The 26,481-nt window shown below is 40.2% G+C and overlaps 1 protein-coding gene across 4 annotated transcripts in view; it reads right to left on the reverse strand.

Annotated features, from left to right (window-relative positions):
- The window catches only part of RECK (reversion inducing cysteine rich protein with kazal motifs), an 86,030-nt gene that overhangs the window by 33,477 nt on the left and 26,072 nt on the right, over positions 1 to 26,481 (reverse strand). For all 4 annotated transcript variants that reach the window (XM_054818577.1, XM_054818576.1, XM_054818575.1 and 1 more), the window contains exons 5-6: positions 12,037 to 12,122; positions 9,654 to 9,701 (exon numbers count right to left, since the gene is read on the reverse strand). In XM_054818577.1, the coding sequence (XP_054674552.1) occupies positions 9,654 to 9,701; positions 12,037 to 12,122 (134 nt within the window). The remainder of the gene's footprint in view (positions 1 to 9,653; positions 9,702 to 12,036; positions 12,123 to 26,481) is intronic.

The following is a 26,481-nucleotide window of genomic DNA, read 5'->3' on the forward strand; positions in this document are numbered from 1 at the left end:
ATAGGAAGATTTCCTGGACTAACTTAGAAACAGCATGCTGTAATAGGATGTTCCAAAATGTTTTTTTTAATGACAATGATTTTTAAGAGTCTATGTGAAAAAAAGAACTCTGCACAGATGCTCACATGCAAATAGAAAATCTCAACAAACCAACTCAACAACAATACACCTTAAAAGCTAAATCATGCTCTCAGCTCCCTCAAACTGCAGCCAAAAGGTACAGTTGGGGGATATACATGTTAAGTGACAGAAGAAGGGAAACACATACACTCTGATGTTTTGTTTCAGAGGACTCTAATCCACAGAGCAATCACAGACTTGTAGACTCATAGAATAGTTTGGGTTGGAAGCGATCATCTCGTCCAACCCACCTACAAAGAGCAGGGACACCCTCCATTACACCAGGCTGCCAAAAGCCCCGTGCAACCTGACCTTGAATGTTTCCAGGGATGAGGCATCTACCACCTCTCTGGGCAACCTGTTCCAGTGCCTCACCACCCTCATTGTAAAAACTTTCTTCTGTGTATCTAGTCTGAATCTAACTTCTTTTAGTTTAAAACCATTACCCCTTGTCCCATCAGTCCCTCTGCATCTTTCCTGTAGGCCCCCATCAGGTACTGGAAGGCTGCTATAAGGTCTCCCTGGAGCCTTCTCTTCTCCAGGCTGAACAATCCCAATTCTCTTAGCCTGTCCTCATAGGAGAGGTGCTCCAGCCCTCTGATCAGCTTTGTGGCCTCCTCTGGACTCGCTCCTACAGGTCCATGTCTCTCCTGTACTGGGGCCCCCAGAGCTGGATGCAGTACTCCAGGTGGGGTCTCACAAGAGCAGAGTAGAGGGGCAGGATCACCTCCCTCGACCTGCTGGTCACACTTCTGGAACTCCATGAAAAGATGAAGTGATGAGGTTGAAATTCCAAAATGTAATTGACAATTACCAAAGACTTGTGAAAAAGAAGAGAAATTTGAACCCTCTTCACATCTAACCTCCACACTTGTCAGAACACCAGATTATAAGTGATCAAATATATTAACAAAACACAATCCCCATCTTCATAAAGTTCCTAATCTCCTTAATTTTCCCTATCCCCATCATTAAACAAATTTGTATTTTACACAGTATCTAGAGAAGAAAACAGAAACACCATCACACTGATCCACAAACATATTGTGGGATTAAAATCTTGCTTCAGTACAGAAAAATATTAGATGTGCTACTACCTCTACATAAGAAAACGAAGAGACCTCAAAATGCAGACCTATCTTAAGCTCAGTGGTTCACTATATTCTTCACCTATGTTAGTTACTAGTATTTACTGCACTGCAGAGAACTCAGTATCCCAAATTATCTTTGGGGTATTTTTGTGAAAATTTGTACTGCTGCAAACAGATGGAAGTGTTATATTTTTAAAGTGAAGAAAATACAAATGTGTTAGGAATCCTCTTGATGTTTTTATTTTTCTTTTTGTCTTAGAGATTGTTTAGAGTGCAGGAGTTTGTTTATCTACTTGCTTTCTTGTCAGAGATCATTTGAGTCAATCTGTTTTGGCAGCATCCTTATTTCCCCCCCTACAATCTAGGTAGGATTACAGAGAAAACAAAGTAAATATCAAAGTGATCAAATCTCCCAGTGGCTAACTCATAAAAATACCAGTAACTACAACATCTGAATGCTGAGGATTTCCTTGCTTGCTCACGTTCAGTTACGCCAAAGAGGGAAGGGTAAATACAGAACATATCTCTGTTCACAGGAGTGGCACAGGCAGTCTCATCTCTACTAGACAGCTTCAGTATATAACCGACACTTTCTGCACCCTTTCCCTTATCTACTTACCTTCAGAGACATCTTAAATCCTGACACCAGAATCAGTAAATATTATAAAGTCCCAACTTCTTATTTTGTTAAAGTGCTACTCATTAAGCACATGTATTCCACTAGAGAACCAGATAATTCTACAATCCCACTTTCCCTTTTTAATGTTTTTTCCTCATGTAAGTACTCAAGTAAAAACATGATTCTTTTTGAATGTTGTTCTTAATTTTCATAGGTATCTTCATCCTCATTTCTGTTGTTCATTTAAGAGTAAGCACTTCAGAACTCAGATTGGTTCTCTGTGTGTGAATTAGCATTCAAATGAATTAGCATTCCTGCATATACAGTTCTGATGAAAATCTGAATACCCAAAAGAAATATTTACTGTACAAAAAGATGGAAGACTCACATTTTAACTTAGATTTGAAAAGCCTCAAGCCTTGATGTTTCAGTTTGTATCATGCTATTAATGATTTTATTTTATGCAGTAATTTAAAGTTCCAATTTGCCAATTACACTTCATGCCATGTAAATCATAGTGCCACAATCCTGTTTTCTAGTCTCACAATTATATCATCTTTTGGATAATATATTTTTGTTTAGTGAAATATGTTAACACAAGATTTTAAAAAGGACAGTCCAAATACTGTAGTGCAGCATCATTTTCTTCTATTTACAGTCAGAAATTAATTTAAACCATGGGTAAACCATGGCAGATGTGGCATTGAAATAATGACTCTAAAAGAATAAACACAAATCTAACTTGAAAATGCAAGTTAGTTTTCAATGAACACCAGCTACTTATAATTTTAGTGATCACGAGTAAAAGCATGGGTCTATTGAGAACACCTCACACAAAAACTCAAAAGTCTGTCTTACATAAAACAATGCCCAAAACCTCACAATGTAACAATTCAGACATTTTATTTTCATTCTTCTAATATCCTTTACCAAATTTTAGATCTTTTCTCACAAGAGCATAGATACTGCATAATTTCTCTGAGACTGAGAATGAATTTGCAGCATCATTCCTCATCCCAGCAGCAAGTTTTCATCTGATTCACTTCAGATTTTCCCTCTTTACTACCCACAAAGCAAATCCTGTCACCCACTCATCTGTGTAACATGGATGAGGGACAAGAGAACTCATGGAAACAGAACATCTAGACAGAGTCACCACTACATCTGTAAAGAACAGATTTATACTCTTGCCTAAAGGCTCATGTCATTTGTACAGCACCATAGATCCTTCTCTATGGCTACCAGACAATTGTTATCAGAAAGTCACTGTTTCAATGTGGCCGGCTGGTTTCTTTGGGACGTTCCATGTATGAACAAAGAAACAAGTGTCAGATAGGAACTGCCATACACAACATCACTCTGACCCCAAACTGAGTGTCTTCAGAAGCTGCTGAAATTCGACTTCTCCACACCCACCCCATATCAAGCACTGGAATGTGGCATACAAACCAGCCAGGTAGAAAGCAGCATTGTAACTTTATTAATTAATGCACTGGGACAGTAGAGGCTCGTGGAAAGGCTGAATTCTGTCTGTCATGGTTATACCTAAGTATCTGACCATACTGTTAGCACAAACAATACTTAGAATCATGATGTAATGCTGCTATAAACTCAGCTAAAAATTGTCACGTTATTTGAAAGTTGAATGTTACAAAAAAGTTATTAAAAAGCAGTTCAGGGATAATAGTGTCACTGGCCCTGTTAGCTCAGATTGCTGTTTATAACTACACACAAAACAGAGAAGCATGTTGAGAAGATTATGATGTCTACCAACGTTCCTCCACTAAAGAAGGCCTCAAGTTGAGACAAAATTATCTTCTTACAGCAGTTTTACACACCAATTTTATACAGGCAGGATGCCCTAACCAGATAATAAATCTTCTTTCTGTACTTTGAAACTACACTTCCACAGACTGTTGAATCAGTGTAATAATGCTGTTTTTTCTGTTAAGAGGAGGTGGCCTTACTTCTCTTTTCCACCTTGTTTTCAACTCTTCTCTCCCTGTTCCCAGTTGTATAGTCTTGTGTAGCCTTTACATCAGCTCTGGCACTACTCATCTTCTCATGACTTGATTTTGCTCAGTAACCCTGCTGAAAACTCCTTTTTCTCATCTCCTAGGAATTTAAATCAGTGATTTCAGCAGGTATAACACTAAGTTAGGATAGGATAGGATAGGATAGGATAGGATAGGATAGGACAGGACAGGACAGGACAGGACAGTCTTTTAGATATAATCTTTTAGAAGGACCTGCCAGATGCCAGGGCAGAGTAAGGTAAGGAGAAGTATATTTGTATGGCTAGCAGTGGGAGGGAATGTGTGTGGAAAAAGGGCAGTTGCAGGAAGGATCAGGAAGAGCTTCAGCTGCATTGAGTTGTTAAAGCAACTCAATATATTTCATGAAACTGTAGTGCCTGTAGCCATCACAGAATACAGTACTAGTTTGGGTGCTGACTTTGTGTACGTCTGGGCAATTGTTCAGTTTCCCAGGAAGTACAGGTACACATGTGGGGAGTGTAGCTATACAGACATGAGAGAATCTTAAAAAAAATAATAGTGTGTAGTCACCTGCTCGTAAATAAAGCTGATAACAGCGTTAGGCAGTCAGTCTGATTTGAATTACTAACCATAACTTCATTACAGAACATAGGGTTAATGCCCATCTCTAGTAAAGTATCACTCATATTTAAAAAATCACCAGCTTTTCTGCGCACTCAAGCTTCCTTCTGAATCTGCTAGTGAACTGTCAGAAGAGAAAGACAGAGAAAACAAAGCAAAAGATAAACCAGAGATATAGGTAAGAAAAAACAGAACAAAACCCCACAAAAACCGAAAGAGCAGAAAAGGATGTTCTCTTTAAATGAAGAACTACGTCATCAAGATCTGGGAAAATGAGGATAAAAAGGCAATGTACACACACAGTGTCTGATACTCCATTTTCAACTTGTGAATAAAACATTAAGTGAACAAAGATGGCAATACTGAAATTTATAAAACACAAATATAATGATTTGCTTTACTTGTGCATTAATCTCATCTTTCAGACTTCCCTTTTTTTAAAACCAAATGTTGCTGAAACTGGTGATTAAAGCCAGTGAGACTATAATTGGCAGAAGGAATGGAAAGTGGCAGGCAGACACAGGCAACACAACCATGTATGCCTTAAAGAAAACAGTCTCAAAGATCTTTTGGTGTTATTGAAATTGAAAAAGTCAATTGAAATTTATCCAGCAGAGAACACTGTCCTCGCCAGACGCTCCTTGAAGAAAGATTTTAGCCAGTACTGCAGGACCTAACTGGTTTCGCTCTTTTTGGAGCTCATCAGCTGCAGGTAACGGCTCAAAGAACAAAACACATGCACAGAAACACAAATAGAGCAGAACATTTTGCTAAAGGAAGAAGTCTTCTGCATTGTAAGGCATGCTTTTATATTATAAGCATATTTTTTCCAAATGGCTGCCTCTTGTGTCTTGAATGAAAAGTGACAGCAAAGCTGTTCCTTCACACCAGAAATTAAAGAGTATTTTGCTAAAAACCCCAAAGACTCTTTTCCTCCCTAAAAATTATGATGGTATCTGTATTCTACTAACTCTGGCAGAAAAATAAGTTTAGTACTGATGTCTTGGACAATCTAAATATGTTAAATATTTGAATATAGTTCCTATGCAATTAAGGCCATCAATTTAGAAGTATTACCTACAGTTAACGAATACACTAGGAAACAAAATGCTTCACTTTATGAGAACAGCAATAAAAGTCCTGTTAATCTCTCCTTGACTTCATTTAATCTTTGAATTTAACAACAGAAGATAAAGTCAGAAGGTAACATACTAAGGTTTAGTGGAGTTGGCTAAAGTTTCAAATGATGGTGCACATCTGTTAAGAACTTTAAAAACTTGTAGCAATTAACAAGTAAGGCCAAGATTTTCCTCAATTATGTAAACCAGTAAAGAAGTGAGAAGACCTGCATAGTACGGTAGAACAAAATCACTGGAACTTAAATTTTGGAAAGATCACTAAGTGTTCTATCAGAGAATAGAGACAAAAAGCACCAGAGGGTAAGATGAAAATAATATTAGCTACCATGTGTAGTATATGGTCAGAGTCCACCCCAAATTCCTGAAGTAGTACTTCCAGAGGCCACACACAGCCATGTGCCTTAGGAGTTCATTAAAACTGTTTTGGAACTTTTCCTAAATGATGCCCTAAACAGCTCCTTGATTTATAATCTATTGTCTCTAAGTAATCCGCACAAATAATTAGATAAGAGCTAAAAACTGCTGACTGAATTTTTCAGAAGGGGTAATTAGAAGCTAGCATTCTCTAAAACCTCAGCATAAAGCAGGATCACATGACTCTAGAAGATAAAACAAGCCAATATTGTAGCACAGTGAATACTTTTCTGAACCGCTACTACAGCACTTGAAGCTGAAGGCACTGCATTTGACATTTCTGTATTTAAAAACTGTAAGAAAACAAAGTCAGATTAAGCAAAACAGTGCTCAAATCTGTGAGAGCAAAAATACCTTTAAATAGTCCAAGGACATCAAAAGTGTTTACTACTGTGTGTCAAAAATAGTTTTAAGAGCAGAAGCTAAATAACTGGCAACATTTCCAATTATATTTCGACCACATGGCAGATGTTAATAGTGCTCAGCTGCAGCAAAGCTCTCATAATGCCAATTAACTAGAGAAGTTTGAATGTCTTATTTAGTACACAGGAAATAAGAACTGGAGCTCTTAATGTGCAGAAAGGTGAATTCACAGTATGCAGTATAGAGACTCAAGAGCTGCAATCTAATGGAAATTTTAGTACCGCCCTTTCTGTGCACAAAATAAAGTGATCTTAAATGCAATAATAAACCTGTTAGAGCTTATTTCAAGCTTTATAAACTATTCAGTTACACTTCCAAGCGTGTGTTCCATGCAGGCTTTTCAAAAAATGAACCTCAACTTACACAAAAGTTTTAAAAACAGGAAAATCCTACATACAATCCATAGAGTCTCCACTTCTTTTTTCTTCTTCCTTTTACTAATACCTACCTTCTTTTTAGAGGAAGATGAACAGGATAGCAGAAAGCTGGAAGAAGTAGTGAAAGATAAAGAGTTGAGATGCATAGAACTGGAGAAAAAATGAGTATCTGAGAAGCAGAAGATGGGAAAAAGGACTACCACAATAAAATCTTTCAAAAGAAGGCAAATAAAGTACATTTCAATAACACTCAAAAATACTCAGCAAGTTGTCTTAAATTTTTTAAATTTCTGTATGCAGTGCTACCTGAAAATAAAAAATGTTTAATAGGACATGCAATCTTCAATGCACTGATCAAAAATTAATAGATTACAACATGATTAATTTCTAAAATATGTAAAATCTCCAAATTATAAGAATCAGAAGCTCCATAAGTATTTACAGTAGAAGTGATCCAGTAACATATGATCAGCAGAAAAAGCATCTTCAATTGACCTTGTGAAAAGCTGGCACATCAATGCTAAAGTGATTCTGCTACTGTACAACCTGAGACTCCACTTAGAAACTTCAAACTTTGTGACACCTCCTGCTTAGAGTTTGTGGGTTTTTCACTGCTCTGAACCCTACGGCCTACCCTTGAAGACTTACCTCATTCTTCATGCTCACTAACTTAGTGGGAAGCTGAAGGGTAACTCTTGAAGTTGCTTCCCTAATCTCAAAAGATTACAGAAAAGTACTATGCACAGTTCAGTCAACTATTGTAAGAAGCTTGTGAAAATCTTCCAGGAAATTCTTATGTGAGTATATAAGTAAGATATGAAAGTTGGTAAGCTATGCGAGTGTTTACAAAAAGGGAATTATACTTTTATATTCTTAATTCAGCTAGTTTTTACTTACATGCCATGTACTTATGTATTCAATACCTCAATAACAGAGTTGAGAGCTGATGAACAAGCACTATAATCTATATTGTAAACTAACTCCCAAATTGGATCCCTATTTTTAGTGAATTAAGTATGAATTCTTAAACACGAAGGCAAACACAGTACGTAAGACATTGCATTTATGTGATTCACAGTCTGTTTCTGATCTTACGTCACCTCTTTCAGTTTTAACTAGCCACTCCCTTCCCAGTTGTTCAGTTTCCTCCCCAGCCAACCCAACTGAGTACAAAGTATAGTACCATAGACATAGGAGCTACTTAGAGACTACAGAGGGAGCAGGACACATTCACCAAGGCACCAAGAAAAAAAAAATAGAAAAGGAGAAAGAATGACTAGGCTGTGAAAAAGTGCAGGTTCCTTCCAGAAGTGTTTTTTTGGAATCTCCCATCTTAGGCAAAACTTCCTTGAATTTTATATAACCAATGGGTCTCTTGAGAGCATTGTTAAGTACTATTTTTCAGGAGTACCTGTAAGCCTAGATACATAGGAAAATCCATTGTGATACAAAATTCTGTAATAACTGAAGATCTACCATGTCAGATACTTAATTTCTGTCCCTAACAGAATATCTGTATCTACTACTCCTAGTACTCATTAAAAAAGTTCTCTTTTCTTCTTCACCAACCAGAAGACTGATTCCTTCTTCCATAATTTTTCTCCCTCTCCTTCTCTTTTAGTGTTGGACAGATAAAAAGAGTTAAGGTTTTCTGTTCACTAACAGTAAGATCACTCTTGAATAAGAGTGAGGGACCCACTTTCCAAAATTCTAGATAAAAACTGGAAAAAGAACAATTAGAAAAAAGTAAATAAGATGACTATCACCATTTTGTAGTCATTTTTTAATCTCTTACCTTTCCTCTCCCGTTCTCCTTCAACCCATACTGGCCAACCTCCTACAGCAATGCAGAAATCCAGAAAAAAAGAAGGGAACAGACCAGCATAATAGAGGAGAAGCTTACAGATGTTGACAGTATAGCATATCATAGCATGAGAAGAGACAGAACTACTTAAAATGAAAATTCATTTTTAAGAGAACAAGCTATGGTAACTTCAACAGTGAAGAGTCTAGGAAAATACTCTGTAGATTGTTTAGATAAAAGGACCAAAGTTGGGCGGGTGAGGGGGAGGAAGGAATTTAATGTTTCCTGGAAAAACAGGAAACCTGCTACACTTCTGCCCAAATCAAGAGAACAGAGAATTGTCGATATCCTGAACTGTTGATTATCAGCAGAATTTATGCAGGACTACCTAATTCAAGACAGGAGGAAATGAGATGAAAGGAGGGAGGAGGAATCTGACTTTTAATTAAGAAATAGATAGAAAGAAAAGAAGTCCTAGCAGAATACCATTTCTACAAACTGTGTTAAGAATATAGGTAAAGGCAGATTTCTGAAAATATCCTGATGATAAATTTTAAGAGCAGAACAGTAAAAATAATTGCAAGCATTCATAGTTTCACTGATGTTACAAAAAAAATATTCCTTTGAAATGATTAGGATAGGATACTTAAAAGATTATTCTTTCCTGAGTTTATTTTTTAAGTCACTTCTGAGCTGACTCTCCCGCTGTAGAAGCTGAAATGTTTCTGACGGAATAAATGCTCACAATGAATGCTGACTTTCATCAGAACTCCTATGAAACAAACTTTTTTGAAATCCATTTCTCCATTTTGAAAGTTGCATCTTTTTCACTCAAATTAAGATATATGCAAGTCTAAAAAAAGACCAGCCCTTTTTACAGAAAAGATCGTACTTTTACAAAAATGGTAGAGAGGGGTAATTTACATTTGGATGAAAATGAGTATATCCAGACTATAAGAAGACTGGACTTTCCTTCTTCTACAGGATACCTTTTACAGAATTTATAAACCATTTTTAGTAAGATATATTCAGATGCATATACACATACCTCATATTCCTTCCTGCAGACCTTTAAAACATCATTCTTTGCAGAAGCCTGAAAGACAGATAAATTTCTCCATTTGTAGTAGAAAATAATAAAATCATGTTGCAAAATAAAGACAATTCTACCTTTATATTAACTGTGATAACCATGGATTCATTATCTATTTAAATGTTCCTTTTTAAAAATCTAAAAAATCCATGTCAAGCTTTACAAAAAAAAGGCAGAAACCATGACTGTCAATACCACATTTAATTAAAAGCCCAAACCTCGTATTTCTGTACCAAGTTAGTTGATACCAGAAGAACACAAAGCAATTTTGTTTTTGTGAAAGGTTTACCAGATAGAGCAGAATACAGGAAATATTTAGGAAATGGAAGAACTTGAGCATAAAAATCTCCTCATTCTGCATGCTCAATACCACTTGTGTGCCTCTTTCCCTTCTCCTCCCTCTTGTACATACAGTCCTACAGTTCCTATTGTCAAACTGAGTTGCAGAAATTCTCCCTTCAAACTGCAGATCCGTATCGTCTGTATAGTACTTGCTCCTTTTTCATATGACAGATATTCAAAATTATTATTACTACTAACATGAGTTATTTCCCCCTCCAGTAATTTAAAATACCAGGGTAAAGTCTGACCTTGGACCTATCATATCACCTTCTTAAAAATGCCTCCAAAACTCCCTCAAGTTTCAAGAATAAAAATTAAAATCCAAATATTTCCCATTATCTCTAGTGTTTGGCAAGTATCTATATTTTAGTTTAGATGAAAATCATATGAAATGTATCAACCAGAGTCAGCTAAAGTACAAAATATAGCCAAGATTCTGAGAGAGCAGAGTCTGCAATCAAACGATACAGCATCTGACTCTGAGAATGAGAAATAATATAACGATTACATTAACAGAATTTCATAGGACACTGTAATAAATGGAAGTGCTTTTATCAGGTTTGGAAAACACCTAAATGTTAGGATAAATTTGAAAACTTTGCTAAGAAATGCATTTGGGAACAGATACATATATCTTCAGAAGATCAAAAGTACCCAGTTTGTTACACTCCTCACTTGTTTTCCACACTACTCAGTTTGTGTACTCACTGCTCATCTGTTGTCAAATACTTTAAACTATATGCTTTTGGGTGAAGGTAGCACCTTTTTTTTTTTTGCATGACAACAATTTGCAGTAGGCTCCTGGTCCAAGACTAAGGTTACACAGGTAAAATGCAAGACACTACAGTGAGTATTAAGAACATCTGTGCTCCAGAACTGAGTTACAAGGATGATGATAAATAATTATATGGTCTTTGCTTTTGAAGATGCTTTCAAGGTCACAAGCATATATTTAGAAAAAAAAAATCACAAAATGCTTCACAGATTTTTTAATGAAAAGGTTATTGCTAAATTTATGTATTATGCTTAAAATTGTCACTTGACAAAAATAGTGATATAGTACCACCAAAACCAACTTTATTCCATCTGATGAACAAAAAACTCTTTGAAGAGGCACAAAAATCCATTTGGGGCTGTAACCACAATGTTGCATCACTAAACATTACACTGCAAAAACAGAGAGCTTAGAAACAGCCACACATTGCCTTTCACTCAGCATTATTTTAAAATAACAACTTTCATGTAGCGATTGTGACAAAAAAAATTCAAGAAATTAAGCTTAGCATAACCAAAGAGAGCTTCAGAATCTTTATGGATTCAGTCAATAAATTACTACAAAGTAACAAACTAGAACACACCAGCAATAATCACAAGCCTGCTGCCTGCAAAGCAAAACTAAGGGGATTAGCTCCATTTGTCAAGTGCAGTGGTGCTAGGACATGCCTGCAGCCAGCTCACCAGCTCTCACCCTGGAACTTCTGTGGTGTCAAAGTTTCAAACCCAGTAAGATTTCATCTTAACTATCTCTTCATTACTGAGCAATTATATGTGGTATCAGAATGTACAAAAAAGGCACAACTAACACTAAGGTCTTAACATTTCTTCTTCAGGCTCATGAAGTCATAGCGAGCAGCCTAGTCCTACAGCACACCTAAAAAAAACATATCCAAAAAAATCCCCCCGCCAATAAACCACCATTTTTTTTAAACTAGGTTTTCATCTCAGTAGACTTGAACTTTTACTTTTTTGCTGAAAATTCACTTAAAAAATGTAAATTTTTTTGGTTTTTTTGAATTTGGTTGTTGGCATTTATCACCAGTAGTACTTCCTGGGAAGTACCTAGTCATATTTTGCAATTTTAAAAAGAGTTTATCTGGTAATTTGATTTTGATATAAAAATTGCATTAAGCCTGAAATTCATAAACAGTAATACATAAATGAAATCAACATGGCATCATTTGACATTAACCAAAGAAAAACAATTAGAAAACCTTACCTGTTTACATGCTTGCCGACATTCCACAGCAATAGCTAGCTCACAGCAACCTAAACCAACCCACCCGTCAGACTTCTTCAAAACTCCTGTGAAAATGACAGTACATATTACAGTAGAAAGCAAAACTATGCCATTATTTTCCCTTCCCTTGAGTCATTTACTTTTCAAATTTCATAATCCTGTTCTTATTCAAGAAGCCTATTTACGGATTATGTTTTTATTGGAATTTATGAAGTCATTCCAAAACAACTTTAAGCAAGTAAAGCGCAAGTCTGTGCCTTAATAAATGCTGAACTTGAAAATTATGAAGTACCTTCTATACACAGAGTTTAAAGATGCTTTATGCACACTATTTTGTATGTTCACTGGAAGTATCAGAGTTTGATAATTTGATTTATCTAATGTGAAATATAAGCCAACAGAAACTAACAAGAAAAGAAAAACCTCATTAAAATTACCAACATTATCTCCTACAGACACATTCTCTTGTTGGTTTCAATAGCATGTTTTTCTACCAACTTTGTCAACACAGAATATATTTCTTACTTTTTCTTCAAGCTTCCTATACTGGTTCTGGTTGGGATGGAGTTAAATTTCTTCACAATAGCTGGTATGGGGCTATATTTTGGGTTTGTGATGAAAGCAGTGTTGATAACATGGGGATGTTTTAGTTATTGCTGAGCAGTGCTTACACAGTGTCAATGCCTTTTCTGCTTTTCATACGGACCCTTTAGCGAATAGGCTGGGGATGCACAAGGAGTTGGGATGGGACGGCTGACCCCAACTGACCAAAGGGATATCCCAGACCATATGACATTGAACTCATCAATAAAATTGAGTTGAGGTCAGTGGGGTTTGCTGTTGCTCAGAGACTTGGCTGGGCATCAGTCATTTGGTAGTGAGCAATTGTTTTCTTTTGCATCATTTGTTCTTCTTGGGTTTGGGGTTTTTTCCTTGCTTTTTGTTGGTTTTTTTCTTCCATTTTTTAATTATTAAGCTGTCTTTATCTCAACCCATAAGTTTTCTAACTTACCCTACTGATTCTCCCCCCATCCCGTTGATGGGGTAGTGAGCAAGTGGCTGTGCGGTGCTTAGCTGCTGACCAGGGTTAAACCACGACACTTCTTCTGTAGTTTATCTCCCCTGATAAAATGGTTTTATATACAGAATTATCTTCAATAAAAGTTTCCCATCTCCCTTTTTCCATTTATTTCACTATTCCCTTATCCTCATTTCTTACCATAAAGTTACACAGAAAAGCAAATTGCTGCCATAAGTTGTTTCATCCTCTTGATCTACTCACAATTATAGATTTTCTGATGTTTTCCAGACATCAGAAATCAAATAAAAGAAGAATGCATTCCTGTATCTATTTCTCACATAACTTTAAAGACAGAAATGATTAAAGAGAAGGTTTAACCTATGCAGCTGCCCAGCAGCTGTGGCAAATCTGTTACACTTTTTCCTTAGAGTGGGAGGTGGAATTATTTAGCTCAAATGAACCACTCATTTTTGTTATGAATATTTTAAACATAAAGCAGTATTTTAGGACATGCACAGATTATATCCTTCATGTAGAAATAAAAAGTACGAAGTAAAAGAATCAGTCACTGAATTTTAAAAAATGCTCTTAAGCCTAGTAGAAATGTCTATTCAGAAAAGTCACATGGAACGTCCACTTTAAAAAAGGGAAGTGAAAGAGCTAGGAGTGAGACCAGTGAGCTTTAAATCAAATGCTAAGAAAATACTGAAAAAAAGTCATTAAAAATTGTTGCAATTAATGGAAAACAATCACCAGCAGGTATTTATCATGAACAAAATTGCCTTTAAAACACACTCTGTTGGCTTTACAAACACAGGTGGAATAGGAAGTCTTACGAGTATCAGTCTTTCATGACATTCTGATGGGCAAATTATGAAAACACACTAATAGTAAATGTATAAAGGGGGAGCAAGATCTTTAGCTAAATTAACATATTTCCTCAGCAAATTAAAATATTAATTACATTTATTAAAATGCAAATTAAAACCTTAATGCTTGACACAAGCAAGGTAGCAGGATTGCATAGCAGGTGGAAGGAGCAGAGAGGCAAAGGTGAAGACCAGCTTTTGGTTGCAGCCTGCATTCTGTCAGTTTGAAGTGGCCGCGTACCATCAGAATGGTCCAGACCTTCTGGAAACACTGTAGGCCACTGATTTACTGGTCTTTTTGGAGACCAAATCATCTTCACATCTATTCAGAGTATTGGCTCACCCTTCCAATTCAAACTAGTTCAAAGAAGCTGTGAAGGCCATGAAAAACTGCAAATTCAGCTCACCTTCCACTTCCATAATTGGGGTATGGCACTAGTTTTTCAGAGATTGAGCAGCTTTTTGAAAGTGTCAAAGAGATGGCTGCTGTGCACACATCAATAGTTTGTAATCAATGTTCAAAAACTCAGAATGTGATGCATTGCTTTAATTCCAAAAGTAAAAGCATGACATGGAAGTCATACGCATATGTCTAATTACATATGTATAGTTATTTGTCAAATCAACTACTCACTACATTCTATTTTAGGCCTAAAATAATGTAGCAGTTGTTTCTGGATAACTTTCACATGTGGAGCTATGTACAGACTCCTTTCAATCAAAACAGCAACGTTCGGTAGAATATTTATTAGTAGGATTGGTATTGTAAGGTATAAGCAATCTTAAAAAAACCCTAAAAGAAATATCATGTGCAATACGAAAACAAGATTTTCAGAAATCTCTGCTACAATAACCAACTATAACCAAGAGAAACACATAATAAATACAGCTGTACATTTTTAGGGGCAATGTCACCACTGAAGAGTCACCAGTGAATCACCACTCAGTAATCAAGCATCCCTACTTTGTGCAATACAGAACCTGTGGTTTTCAGGCATACTTTTACTGGAACTAAACTGTGCTAAAAGAATGAAGCAAGCTGCAAATACATGCCAAGTTAAGAACGCTGATAAGTTTCAGCTATAGTTAGTATTTTCTTGGCAAGTGGCCCTCTCCCCAGGATATTTACGAGTAGCAGACAAGCTTGCAGAGAAAAAAAAGATGTTACATCTTCAAAAAACATTGAACTGCAATTTTAATACAGCAACTTATAAATTAATTTTGTAGTCATGGTAATTAAAATGCATGCGTTTCTAGACAAAAATACACCTTCAGTGCACAATTGACTGGAGTCCATAGTTCTGATTAATTTGGTAAGTACCAAATTAACTGATAGAAGTACAATACAGATCCCTGAACTATAAAATATCATCTAGTTGCGTAACACAGGCTCTTGTGCCACATCTCCTCCAAAAAGTTTCCAGAAGCCACATCACGTAAGTGAGATGACTTACAACACACAGATTATTTCCTTATTATAAACATTTGACTGCAGTCTCCACAAGAGTATTGAAGTCAGAAACAGAGCTAAGAAGCTGCATAAACATTAAAAATTAGAATGTCATCTCTGATACACTTTTGTGATAAGAAAAACATTCTAAATTTTGGAAACATTCTACGAGAGAGAGTGAGTGTGTGTGGAGTGTGTGTGTTGCACTATGAAAAAATCAGAGATGCTGATCCAGTCAAAATTCAGTTTGTGGCCCCATTCTAAACTGTTATGAAATACACTCTGTACTGAGGGTAGTCAAAGGGGAGAAAAATCAGAAGGAAAAACACAGAATCACTCAGCTTGGAAGGAACCTCTGGAGACTGTTTAGTCCAACCTCCCTGCTCAAAGCAAGGTCAGCTAGAGCACACTGCTCAGGACCACACCCAATAAGGTTTTGAGTACCTCCACAGATGGAGACTCCAAAACCTCTCTGAGCAACCTCTTCCACTGTTCAATCATCCTGACAGTAAAGAAGTTTTTTCTTATGTTTAAATAGAAGTTGCCGTTGTTCAATCTGTGCTCACTGCCTCTTGTCCTGCCACTGGATAACACGGAGAAGAGCATGGCTCCATCTTCTTTACACACTTCCATCAGATCATTATACATGTTGATATGATCTACCTCCCTCAGCTTTCTCTTCTTGACAATGGTAACCAATCCCAGCTCTCTCAGCCTGTCCTCATATATGTTCCAGTCCCTTAATCATCTTAAAGTGGCTCTTTGCTGGACTTGCTCCAGTGTCTTCATATCCTTCTTGCACCAAAATGCCCAAAACTGGACACAGTATCCCTGATGTGGTCTACTCATTGCTGAGTAGAGGGGAAGGAACGCCTCCCTTGATCTGCTGGCAACACTCTCCCTAATGCAGCCTGGGTCCTGTTGGCCTTCTTTGCTACAAGGGCACATTGCTGGATCATGTTCTACTTGCTATCCACGAGGATCCCCAGGCATGTTTCTACAAAGCTGCTTTCCAGCTGGTCAAGTTTCCTGTGTGCTGTGGAGCATGGGGCCTTCATCAGGTACAAGACTTTGCATTTCCTTTTTTGGAACTTCACAAGGTTCCTGCCTGCCTATTTCTCTGATTTGTCAACATCCCTCTGAATGGCAGCACAACTATCAGGTTGTCCTGGGTTTGGCTAGGATGGAGTTAATTTTCACCAGACGCTGGGATGGGACACAGCCAGGACAGGTGACCCAAACTAGCCAAAGGGGGTATTCCATACAATGTGACATCATGCTCAGTATAAAAGGGGGCTAGTCAGGGAGGGATGGTGTGGCTCCAGGATGTGTGGCTTGGGGATGGGTCTGAGCTGTATGGTCGTTGGGTGAGAAACTGCATTGTGTCACCAGTTTTGTACCCACGAGGCTTTGCCTTTGTCTTTCCCATTCTCCTCCCCATCCCACCAGGTGGGGGGGTGGGGAAGTGGGGGGAGTGGGGGGTGAGTGAGCAGCCACGTGGTGCTCAGCTGCTGGCTAGGGCTAAACCACGACAGTCCTTTTTGGTACCCAACAGTGGGGCATGAAGAGTTGAGATAACGACAGATTTGACCCGACTGTGTTAAAACAAAGTTGTTATAAGTATTTATTGCATTATTTTAAAGAGCTGCTGGTCACAATGGTGTTTTGTCTGATCACATGGCTGTGGTATCTAAACCCTTATTTGCTGTATGCACTCCTTGCAATGCTGTTTATCATCTCTGGGAGAGGGGCCCGGATACTCATTTTGCTGTACTGTGCAATATCAGCTTAGGATATGATAACATCAATGGTCATGAGCTTAAGTTGGTATTTGTATGGGGCTTTGCTGTCATGCCCGTACCTCAGACGACATCTTTTTGAATTGATTAATAATCGCACCCCATCTATGGGAAAGGCCAGGGCGGGGGGGTTACCTTCTCCCACCCTTTTACCTCCCCTTTTCCGTTCAGGCTAGTCACAGCAGCTTTTGAGAACTCTGAATACCCTTGGAAAGTTCAGGCCAGTATATTCCTATTATTATATCTTCTGAATGTGTTTCAAATCTTGTTCAGGGTTACAAAAAAGTGTTTTAAGAATATCACCCAGGGATCTTCCCCGAGGCTGAATAGTCAGGGCTGGCATGGCATGTGGGAGAATATGGGCAGGTATCTAGAGAACTTCTCAGCCCCCATGGTTTGGAGCTTCACTCCCGAACAACTACAGGACCCTGACAAAGTGGTAGAATATTTGAAAGAAAAATGCTGTGGCTATTCCAAGGAGGCACAACTTACCGCCCTGTGCTGGGCCCTGGCCAGTATCTACCAAACACTGCTCGATAATAGGCAGCGCCATCAGGGGGAAGAGAGTGAGAACAGACCCACCGGCATGGCGGCTACCCAAACCCCCATGACAGGCACAGTGGCTAGCCCAACCCCCGCAAGAAGCATGGTGGCTGGTCCAACCACCAAGACAGGCACTGTGGACACGCAAACCCCGGCGACAGACACTGTGGCTACTCAAACCCCTGTAACAGGGACTGCAGGTGAACCAAAAAACCAACCCGTACCAGTATCAGTCGCCCCTATACACAAGAAATACACGAGGAAATCAGTTCACTTAGTGAAGGATGATGATGAACGGGGACCATCACGAGAACAGGAAGAAGAGCCCAAACCAGAAGTAATCACCCAATCCCTGTCCCTGAGTGAGCTGCGAGATATAAGGAAAGATTTCAGCTGCCTTCCAGGGGAGTACATTATTACCTGGCTGCCCTGATGCTGGGATAACGGGGCCAGTAGCCTGGAATTAGAGGGTAGGGAGGCCAAGCAGCTGGGATCTCTGTCTAGGGAAGGGGGCATTGACAAGGCAATTGGGAAAGAGGCACAGGCCCTCAGCCTCTGGAGGCGACTCCTGTCAAGTGTGAAGGAAAGGTGAAGATGTTCCCTTCAGCGAAGATGTATGTCAGCCAGGCAAGCGGACCACCACGGAATGAGGTATCCAGTACCTGACCTAATTAGCTGTGCAGGAGATGGTTTACTATGACCCAGACAACGCGCAGTTGCCCACAGACCCTGATGAAGTCCAGTGCACACGACCCATGTCGCGGAAGTTTGTACAGAGCGCACCATCACTGGTGGTAATGGACAGGAACAGTAACTGGTGGTAATGGACTGGCGCCAACAGTGGATGAAATGGCTGGCCGACTCTGGCAATATGAAGAGTCTCTCTTCCTCCCTCATCTTGGCTGTGCAGAAACCGTCCCAGGAGTTCCAGCAATTCAGAGAGTGTATGTCCAACTCCCTACCTGTATGGACCAGTATCTCAGCTATTAGGAGTAAGCGTCCCTCTGCTCAGGAAGGAGGATATAGAGGGTACACACCACAAGGCACCCTGTGGGTTTTTCTGCATGACCACGGAGAGGACATGAGGAAGTGGGATGGAAAACCTACCTCGACCTTAGAGGCATGGGTATGTGAGTTGCGAGGCAAAACAGTCACAAAAGGGGATTCTTCCAGGAAAAATGCCGCTCCTGTTTCAAACAGGCAGTCCCCCAGAATGAGTGGAAGGCCTACTCGTATGTATGATCCTCTTGAAGGGACCTCTAAGTAATTTCTGCAAGGAGTAGCAAATACGATGAGCAGGATTAGAGAAGCCCTGCCTCCAGTCAGGTGGACAAGAGGGACAAGCGGGTTTATTAGACTGTGTGGATCCCATGGCCTGGCACGTCAGATCCACAGGAGTACAAGGCCCTAGTGGACACTGGTGCACAGTGTACTTTAATGCCATCAATATATGGCAAATGATATATGGCTTTGTGAATCCAGCAAAAATCTGCTTGCTTACCTTCCTCTCATAACAAAGAGCTGTTTGTGCTAAATTCAAACTTGGAAAATATTTTTCCACAACTTATGTTTAGATTTGTACCTTTGGATAGTATGTTGTACAGCTTTGTGTGTGTGTTTATATAAATCTATATAGATAAAATTTTTACATCAGTAAAACATACATACACATACACAGAATTTTTATATTAAAATTGTGTCCTTACATCATAGCTGGCCCCATTTCTTCATTACCTGCTTTGGGGCTATTCAAGCACTAAACCTGGTTATTATTAAGTTTACATTTATCTGTGATTGTACTAAGAAAACTTTTAGTTTAAATTGCACTTCTCCCGCCCTGATATATGTATAGAATGCAACCAAATGCCCTTTCAGCTTTCCTGTTACTAGGCCAAACAGGGAAAAGTCTTATAGTCTCTTTGTATAAGACATTCTCTCAATTACTATAATAATTTTTGCAGCCCTTCCAGCATAAGTTTATCTCTCTGAATACAGGTAGGCAAAACTGTACATGGTCTTATAAACAAAAGTATAGCGCTCAGTCTTAAAAATTGTGTTAAAACTTACGAATAAGTGAAAGAGATCCATTCCTGTATATAAAGAAATTTAATTTGCAGGTTTAGTAGCTGCATTGAGGGGGCAGTTCCCAGTTTATCATGTGAATTACTGTTAGCCCTTCATGAAAGGCCTTGAGCTTTTTTACTGTCAAATTTCATCCCATTTCTGTTATACCAGTTTTAATTATTGTGTAGGGTTTTCTGTGTTTTTTGTAAGATATTTTGATCTTGCCTCATCTGGGGGATCTCTTTCTACTCAGATAGTCAGCATATTCAGAGTCTTCATGGTGAGAGGTCTAGAACTAGTCTAAAGCAAGACTGGCACCCCTCAAATTGTTCTACAAGGACCTGTCTTAGTTACCTCACATCAGGCTGCTAGCATAATTTTCTGAATGCCCCTTGGATGCAGGCCAACAAACTGGGGCTGTCTACTATTTTTCTACTGGTTTGCATGTTCTGTAATTTAACCATTTTGTGCAGTGCAATTCAAATACTTTGTCTTTGCTGAATCCATTTTGGAATGTATTATCTGATACTTAATCCCTTATCTTAAACATGAAATTTGTAGGATGAAGGTTTACATACATGGGAGGTGACTGTAAGGGAACAGAGTTGGCTAAATGATTTGCCTTTTTCCACCTTTTGAAACACCTTTTCTAAAATATTTGTTGCCTTGTCTGTACCACTGCACTGTACCATCCTGACATGATAATTTATTTCATAATAATAATTAAAAAAAATGCTTTCCTCCTAGACTTGGTAGTTTGAACCATAAAACATTGAAATTGCCCGCCACGGACGGCAGGGAAAGAGAGCAGGCTTGCGCTCTGTATTTCTATTTAACTAATGCTTAGGGAGTGCCAGCAGCCAGGGTGCACAGGCAGGAGTTTGGGCATTAACACAGCCATTTCTTGTGGAAAGAGCCAGCAGGAGGTGCAGATGTACTGCTTGAGACTGTGTGCACCTGCTCTCTCCAGCAGGACAGTCTCTGGCACTGGCTGGGCCAACCACTCATGACATGTTAGATAGAGGTCTTGACCCAGAGGGAGCTCTGGAGGAAGAATGTGTCTATCCAAGTCTTGGGCTGTAGGGAAAGGATGATCTCTCTCTTTGAGTCAATGGCACTCAAACTGTCATGTTCTGGTCAGCTTCCTGAACTGTCAGATAAAGAAGCTGAGGAGAGAAACATTGCCTCAGTGTAAACGGGAGCTCGACAAGGTCTTCATGAAGAACCTGCAAGGGCAATAGCCTGAACTATGCATTGCATGGAAAGAAGGATGACTGGAGGCTATGTTTAGTGGAGACTGAAAGTTTGTGACTCCTGACAATAGGAAGATGTTTCTTGGCCTGTCTTTGGATATGCACTACAAAATAAATTTGGGGCCTTAAAACAGGTGAGGAGGTACATTAGGGAGCCATCTTGGCCTAATCAACTGGTTGTAAACAGTGCCATCAAGAGAAGGCCTCCCTTCTGCAGGGGATGGAGGCACTCATCTGCAGATGAGACTTGCTGCCTAATGTAGTTTGGTTTTTAAGGGCTCAGATCTAGGATATTGCATCTTTATTAATGACCTGAAGGAGGCAACAGATTCCACTCTTGTTGAGTTTTCAGGCAATACCAAGCTGGAACAAAAAGTTGATAATCTTAATGGTAGGACTGTCATCCAGAGGGACCTGGACAGGTGGAAGGAATTGGCCAACAGGAACTTTGTGAAATATAGCAAGGACAAATGAAAGGTCCCCTGCACCTGGGGACAAAGAATCACTTGCAACGGTACGGGTTGGAGGTTGATTTGCCAGGGAGCAGATTTGCAGAAAAGGAACCCGGGGTGTCCCAACAATAAAGAAGGCATCCTGGGCTGTATTAACAGCAGCATAGCCAGTAGGTCTAGAGAAATGATTCTCCCCATTTAGTCAGCACTTGCTGACCACATCTAAGAATACTGTGTCCAGTTAACTGGAACAAGTTAGCAGAGAGTCCTCAAGGTGATCAGGGGGCTGGAGCACATGCCCTCTCTGGAGAGGCTGAGGGAACTGCCTTTAGCCTGGGGAAGAAGGAGCACCTCAGAGCAGCCTTCTGATAACTGTAATAAGATTGCTCAGAAGACAGAGCCAGGCTCTTCACAGTCGTATATAGTGGGAGCAGTCATAAATTGAAACTAGAGAGTTCCACCTGGTTGTAAGGAGGAACTTTTCCACCATGAAAACACAGAGGCTGTGTATTCTCCATCCTCAGAGGTTGTCATGACCTGACTGGATAAAACCCTGAGTGACATGGTCTGGCCTCATAGTTGGCCCTGCTTTGAGCAGGAAGTTGAAATACACGATCTTCTGACATCCCTTCCAACCTCAGTTATTATATTATTCTATGACACCAGATAGACCCCAAATACTCCTGCAGCTATTTTCTTGCTCTCATTTCCAAAACCAGTACTATTGTTCTCATTTTACCTTTCCACGATGTGTTGCAAATTTAGAATAGAACTGTAATGTATTTCTCCTTCTGAAAGGTCTGAAATGCATCCATGTTTCAGTTATTCCTGTAATTTCCAGTTTCGTATTCCACATTAATAGGTCTGTTTCCATCCCTTTTGTTGCCTGGTTTCTATTTTTTTTTGTGTGTTTTACTTATTTGGACTGCTAAAGGAACAAGAACTAAAAACATGATTAATGTGAGACCAGAAAGTAATTTAAAATGTGCTGAGCTCAACTTACATTAACACTTCCATGAAACTTTAAAAAAACAAAACCAAACCAAAACAGCAACGAAAACTGCACCAAAAAGATTGATGAGGTAAAGGCATCTTGTAATAAACTGTTAAAATATTGCTACTGTTGTAGGGAAATGAGATGAGCAATATTACAAAATGGTCTGAAAGACACCTGGGGAAGAAAGGTAAATTTACATGATTCAGTAATTGTCTGTGAAAGTCAGTAAGGTAAAGTAAGATTTCTTCCCAACTATAGCTATGCAAAATAATTTAAATTGGAAGAGTCGTTTTATCTAACCTCCTGTTCAGAGAGGTGCTAGCTTCAAAATTAAATCAGGTTGCTCAGGATCTTGTTAGTCAAGCTTTTAATGTCCTCAAGGATGGGCTTTCCATGGCCTCTCTGAGGAATCTGTTCCGGCACTTAACTACTCTCATTGTGAAGAATTTTTTTTTTTCCTTTGCATCCAGTCAGAATTTCTTTTGCTGCAGCTTGTTACTTTTGCAGCTCATCATTCCACTGTGCAATTCTGCGAACAGTCTGATATTTTTTTTTTTTTTTTTATAATCCATCTTCAGGTACTGGAAGGCAGGAATTTACACTCCCTCTGCTCCCTATTAACCCTTCTTCAGTTTGAACAGATTCTTTTACCTTGGCCTGTCTCGATGTGTCATGAAGTCCAGCATCCTCTGTGGCCTTTACTGGACTTTCTGCAGTTCATCAATAACGTTTCTTGCACAGGGGTGGCACAAAACTGGGTTTGGTGTTACAGCTGTGGCCTCACCAGCGCCTAACAGAATGGTCATCTTCCTTCAACCTGCTGGCAGTGCTGTTGCTAACGAAGTGCAGTATGCTGTTAGCTTTCAGTGCTGCATTGGTGCACTGCTGAACCATGTTCAACTTGTCTTCCACCAGGACCCAACACCCTTTTCTGCAAAGCTGCTTTCTAGGCAGTGAGCACCTAGCCTGTACTGTTGCATGGGGTTATTCCATTTCAGCTGCAAGGTTTCTGGGTTTGTCTTTGTCGAACTGCTTGAGTTTTTGTCAGCCCATTCCTACAGCCTGTTGAAATGCATCTGAGTGGCAGCTCCACCTTCCAGTATATTGATGACAGCTCCCAGCTTAAGCTCGTATGTGTATCTGCTGAGGACTTTTTCTGTCCCACTGTCTGACTCTCTAGTAAAGCTATTAACAGTATTGGTTTCACTCCTATATTATACCACTTCTAAGTGGCCAACACTTAGACACTGAACTGCTGACTGCTAATCTTTGAGGTCTACTGTCCAGGCAGTTTGTCGCCCACCTTGTAGCCCACCCATCCTATCCGTGTTTCACTAGTTTTACTCTAAAGATACAGTGGGAAACCGTGCAAAAACGTTTTTAAAGTCAAGGTGGACACTGTACACTGTTCTCCACTTTTTTCACTAAACCCGTCTTTTTGTTATGGAAAGCTATCAGGCTAAATTTGCCCTTGGTGTGCCTGTGCTGACTGTTCCCAGTCACCTTCTTGTCCTTATGTGCCTAGACTCAAACCTCCACAACAGGCGCTGTGGCTACTCCAACCCCCATGACAGGTGTGAAGGAAAGGTATCCTTTAAAGGAAGATGTTGTATGTCACCCAGGCAAGTGGACCACCATGGAGACAGGTATCCAGTACCTGAGGGAATTAGCTGTGCTGGGGGTGATTTATAATGACCTGAACAACGAGCAATCATCCAAAGATCCAGATGAAGTCCAGTGCACACGACCCATGTTGCGGAAGTTTCTATGGAGCACCCCATTGTCATATGCTAACTCATTGGCAGTACTGACCGGGAAAGAAGGCGAGGGACACAAATGGTGGATGAATTGCAACTCTGGCAATACAAAGAAAGTCTCTTCCTCCCTAGGAGCCTCCATCTCACCTGTGGAAAAACTGGCAGAAAAGTCCAAAAACCTGTTTGAAAAAACTGTCCCAGGAGTTCCAGCAACTCAAAGAGGACACATCCTACTCCCCATCTGTACAGACCATTATCTCAGCTATTAAGAGAAAGTGTTCGTCTAATCAAGAGAGAGGATATGGGGAGTACACATCTCAGGCCACTCTGTGGTTTTATCTGCGTGACCACAGAGAGGACATGAGGAAGTGGGATGGAAAACCTACCTCGACCCTAGAGGCATGGGTACGTGAGTTGCAAGGAAACACAATCAAAAAAGGGGGTTCTCCCATGAAAATTGCTGCTCCTGTTTACAGTGGGCAGTTCCCCAGACAGAGTAGAAGGCCAGGTCAGACTTCCTTTCTTAATAAAGGGACTTATGATTTATGTTCACAGGAAATGACTAACAAATACTTTGACCAGGACTAGAGGAGCCCTGCCTCCAGTCAGGTGGACGAGAAGGACAGCCGGGTTTATTGGACTGTGTGGATCCCATGGCCTGGCACGTCAGATCCACAGGAGTACAAGGCCCTAGTGGACACTGGTGCACAGTGTACTTTAATGCCATCAAGCCGTGAAGGGGTGGAACCCATCTCTATTTCTGGAGTGACAGGGCGATCCCACAGTTGACTCTGTTGGAGGCTGAAGTGAGTCTAACTGGGAATGACTGGGAAAAGCACCCCACTGTGACTGGCCCAGAGGCTCCTTGCATCCTGGGCATAGACTACCTCTGGAGAGAGTCTTTCAAGGACCCAAAAGGCTACCGGTGGGCTTTTGGCATTGCTGCCTTGGAGTTGGAGGAAATTAAACAGCTGTCTACCTTGCCCAGTCTCTCAGAGGACCCTTCTGTTGTGGGGTTGCTCAGGGTCGAAGAACAACAGGTGGCAATAGCTACCATGATGGTGCACCGGTGGCAATATCACACCAACCGAGACTCCCCGATTCCCATCCATAAGCTGATTCGCCAACTGGAGAGTCAGGGAGTGATCAGCAGAACCCACTCACCCTTTAACAGTCCCATATGGCCAGTGCAGGAGTCCAGTGGAGAGTGGAGGCTGACAGTAGGCTGTCGTGGCCTGAATGAAGTCACGCTGCCCATGAGTGCTGCCGTGCCAGACATGCTGGAACTTCAATATGAACTGGAGTCAAAGGCAGCCAAGTGGTATGCCACAATTGATATGGCGAATGCATTTTTCTCGATCCCTTTGGCGGCAGAGTGCAGGCCACAGTTTGCCTTCACTTGGAGGGGCATCCAGTACACCTGGAACTGACTGTCCCAGGGGTGGAAACACAGCCCCACCATTTGCCATGGACTGATCCAGACTGCGTTGGACCAGGGTGAAGCTCCAGAGCACCTGCAGTACATTGATGACATCATCGGATGGGGCAACTCGGCATAAGAAGTCTCTGAGAAAGGGAAGAACATAGTCCAAATCCTTCTGAAAGCCAGTTTCGCCATAAAACGAAGGGGGGTCATGGGACCTGCACAGGAGATCCAGTTTTTAGGAATAAAATGGCAAGGTGGCCGTCATCAGATCCCAATGGATGTGATCAACAAATAGCAGCTGTGCCTCCACCAGCTAGCAAAAAGGAAACACAAGCTTTCTTAGGCGTTGTGGGCTTCTGGCGAATGCACATTCCAAATTACAGTCTGATTGTAAGCCCTCTCTATCACGTAACCCGGAAGAAGAACAATTTCAAATGGGGCCCTGAGCAACAACAGGCTTTTGAACAAATTAAACAGGAAGTAGTTCATGCGGTGGCCCTTGGGCCAGTCTGAGCAGGACCGGATGTAAAGAATGTGGTCTAGACTGCAGACGGGGAGAGTGGCCCTACCTGGAGTCTCTGGCGGAAAGCACCAGGGGAGACTCGAGGCCAGCCTGTGGGGTTTTGGAGTTGGGGATACAGAAGATCTGAGGCCCGCTGCACTTCAACTGAAAAAGAGATATTGGCAGCATATGAAGGGGTTTGAGCCGCTTCAGAAGTGATTGGTACTAAGCACAACTTCTCCTGGTACCCCGACTGCCAGTGCTCAAAGAGAGGGTCCTCTCTACACATCA

The sequence above is a fragment of the Grus americana genome, chromosome 2 (genome assembly GCF_028858705.1).
Source record: "Grus americana isolate bGruAme1 chromosome 2, bGruAme1.mat, whole genome shotgun sequence".
Taxonomy (NCBI): domain Eukaryota; kingdom Metazoa; phylum Chordata; class Aves; order Gruiformes; family Gruidae; genus Grus; species Grus americana.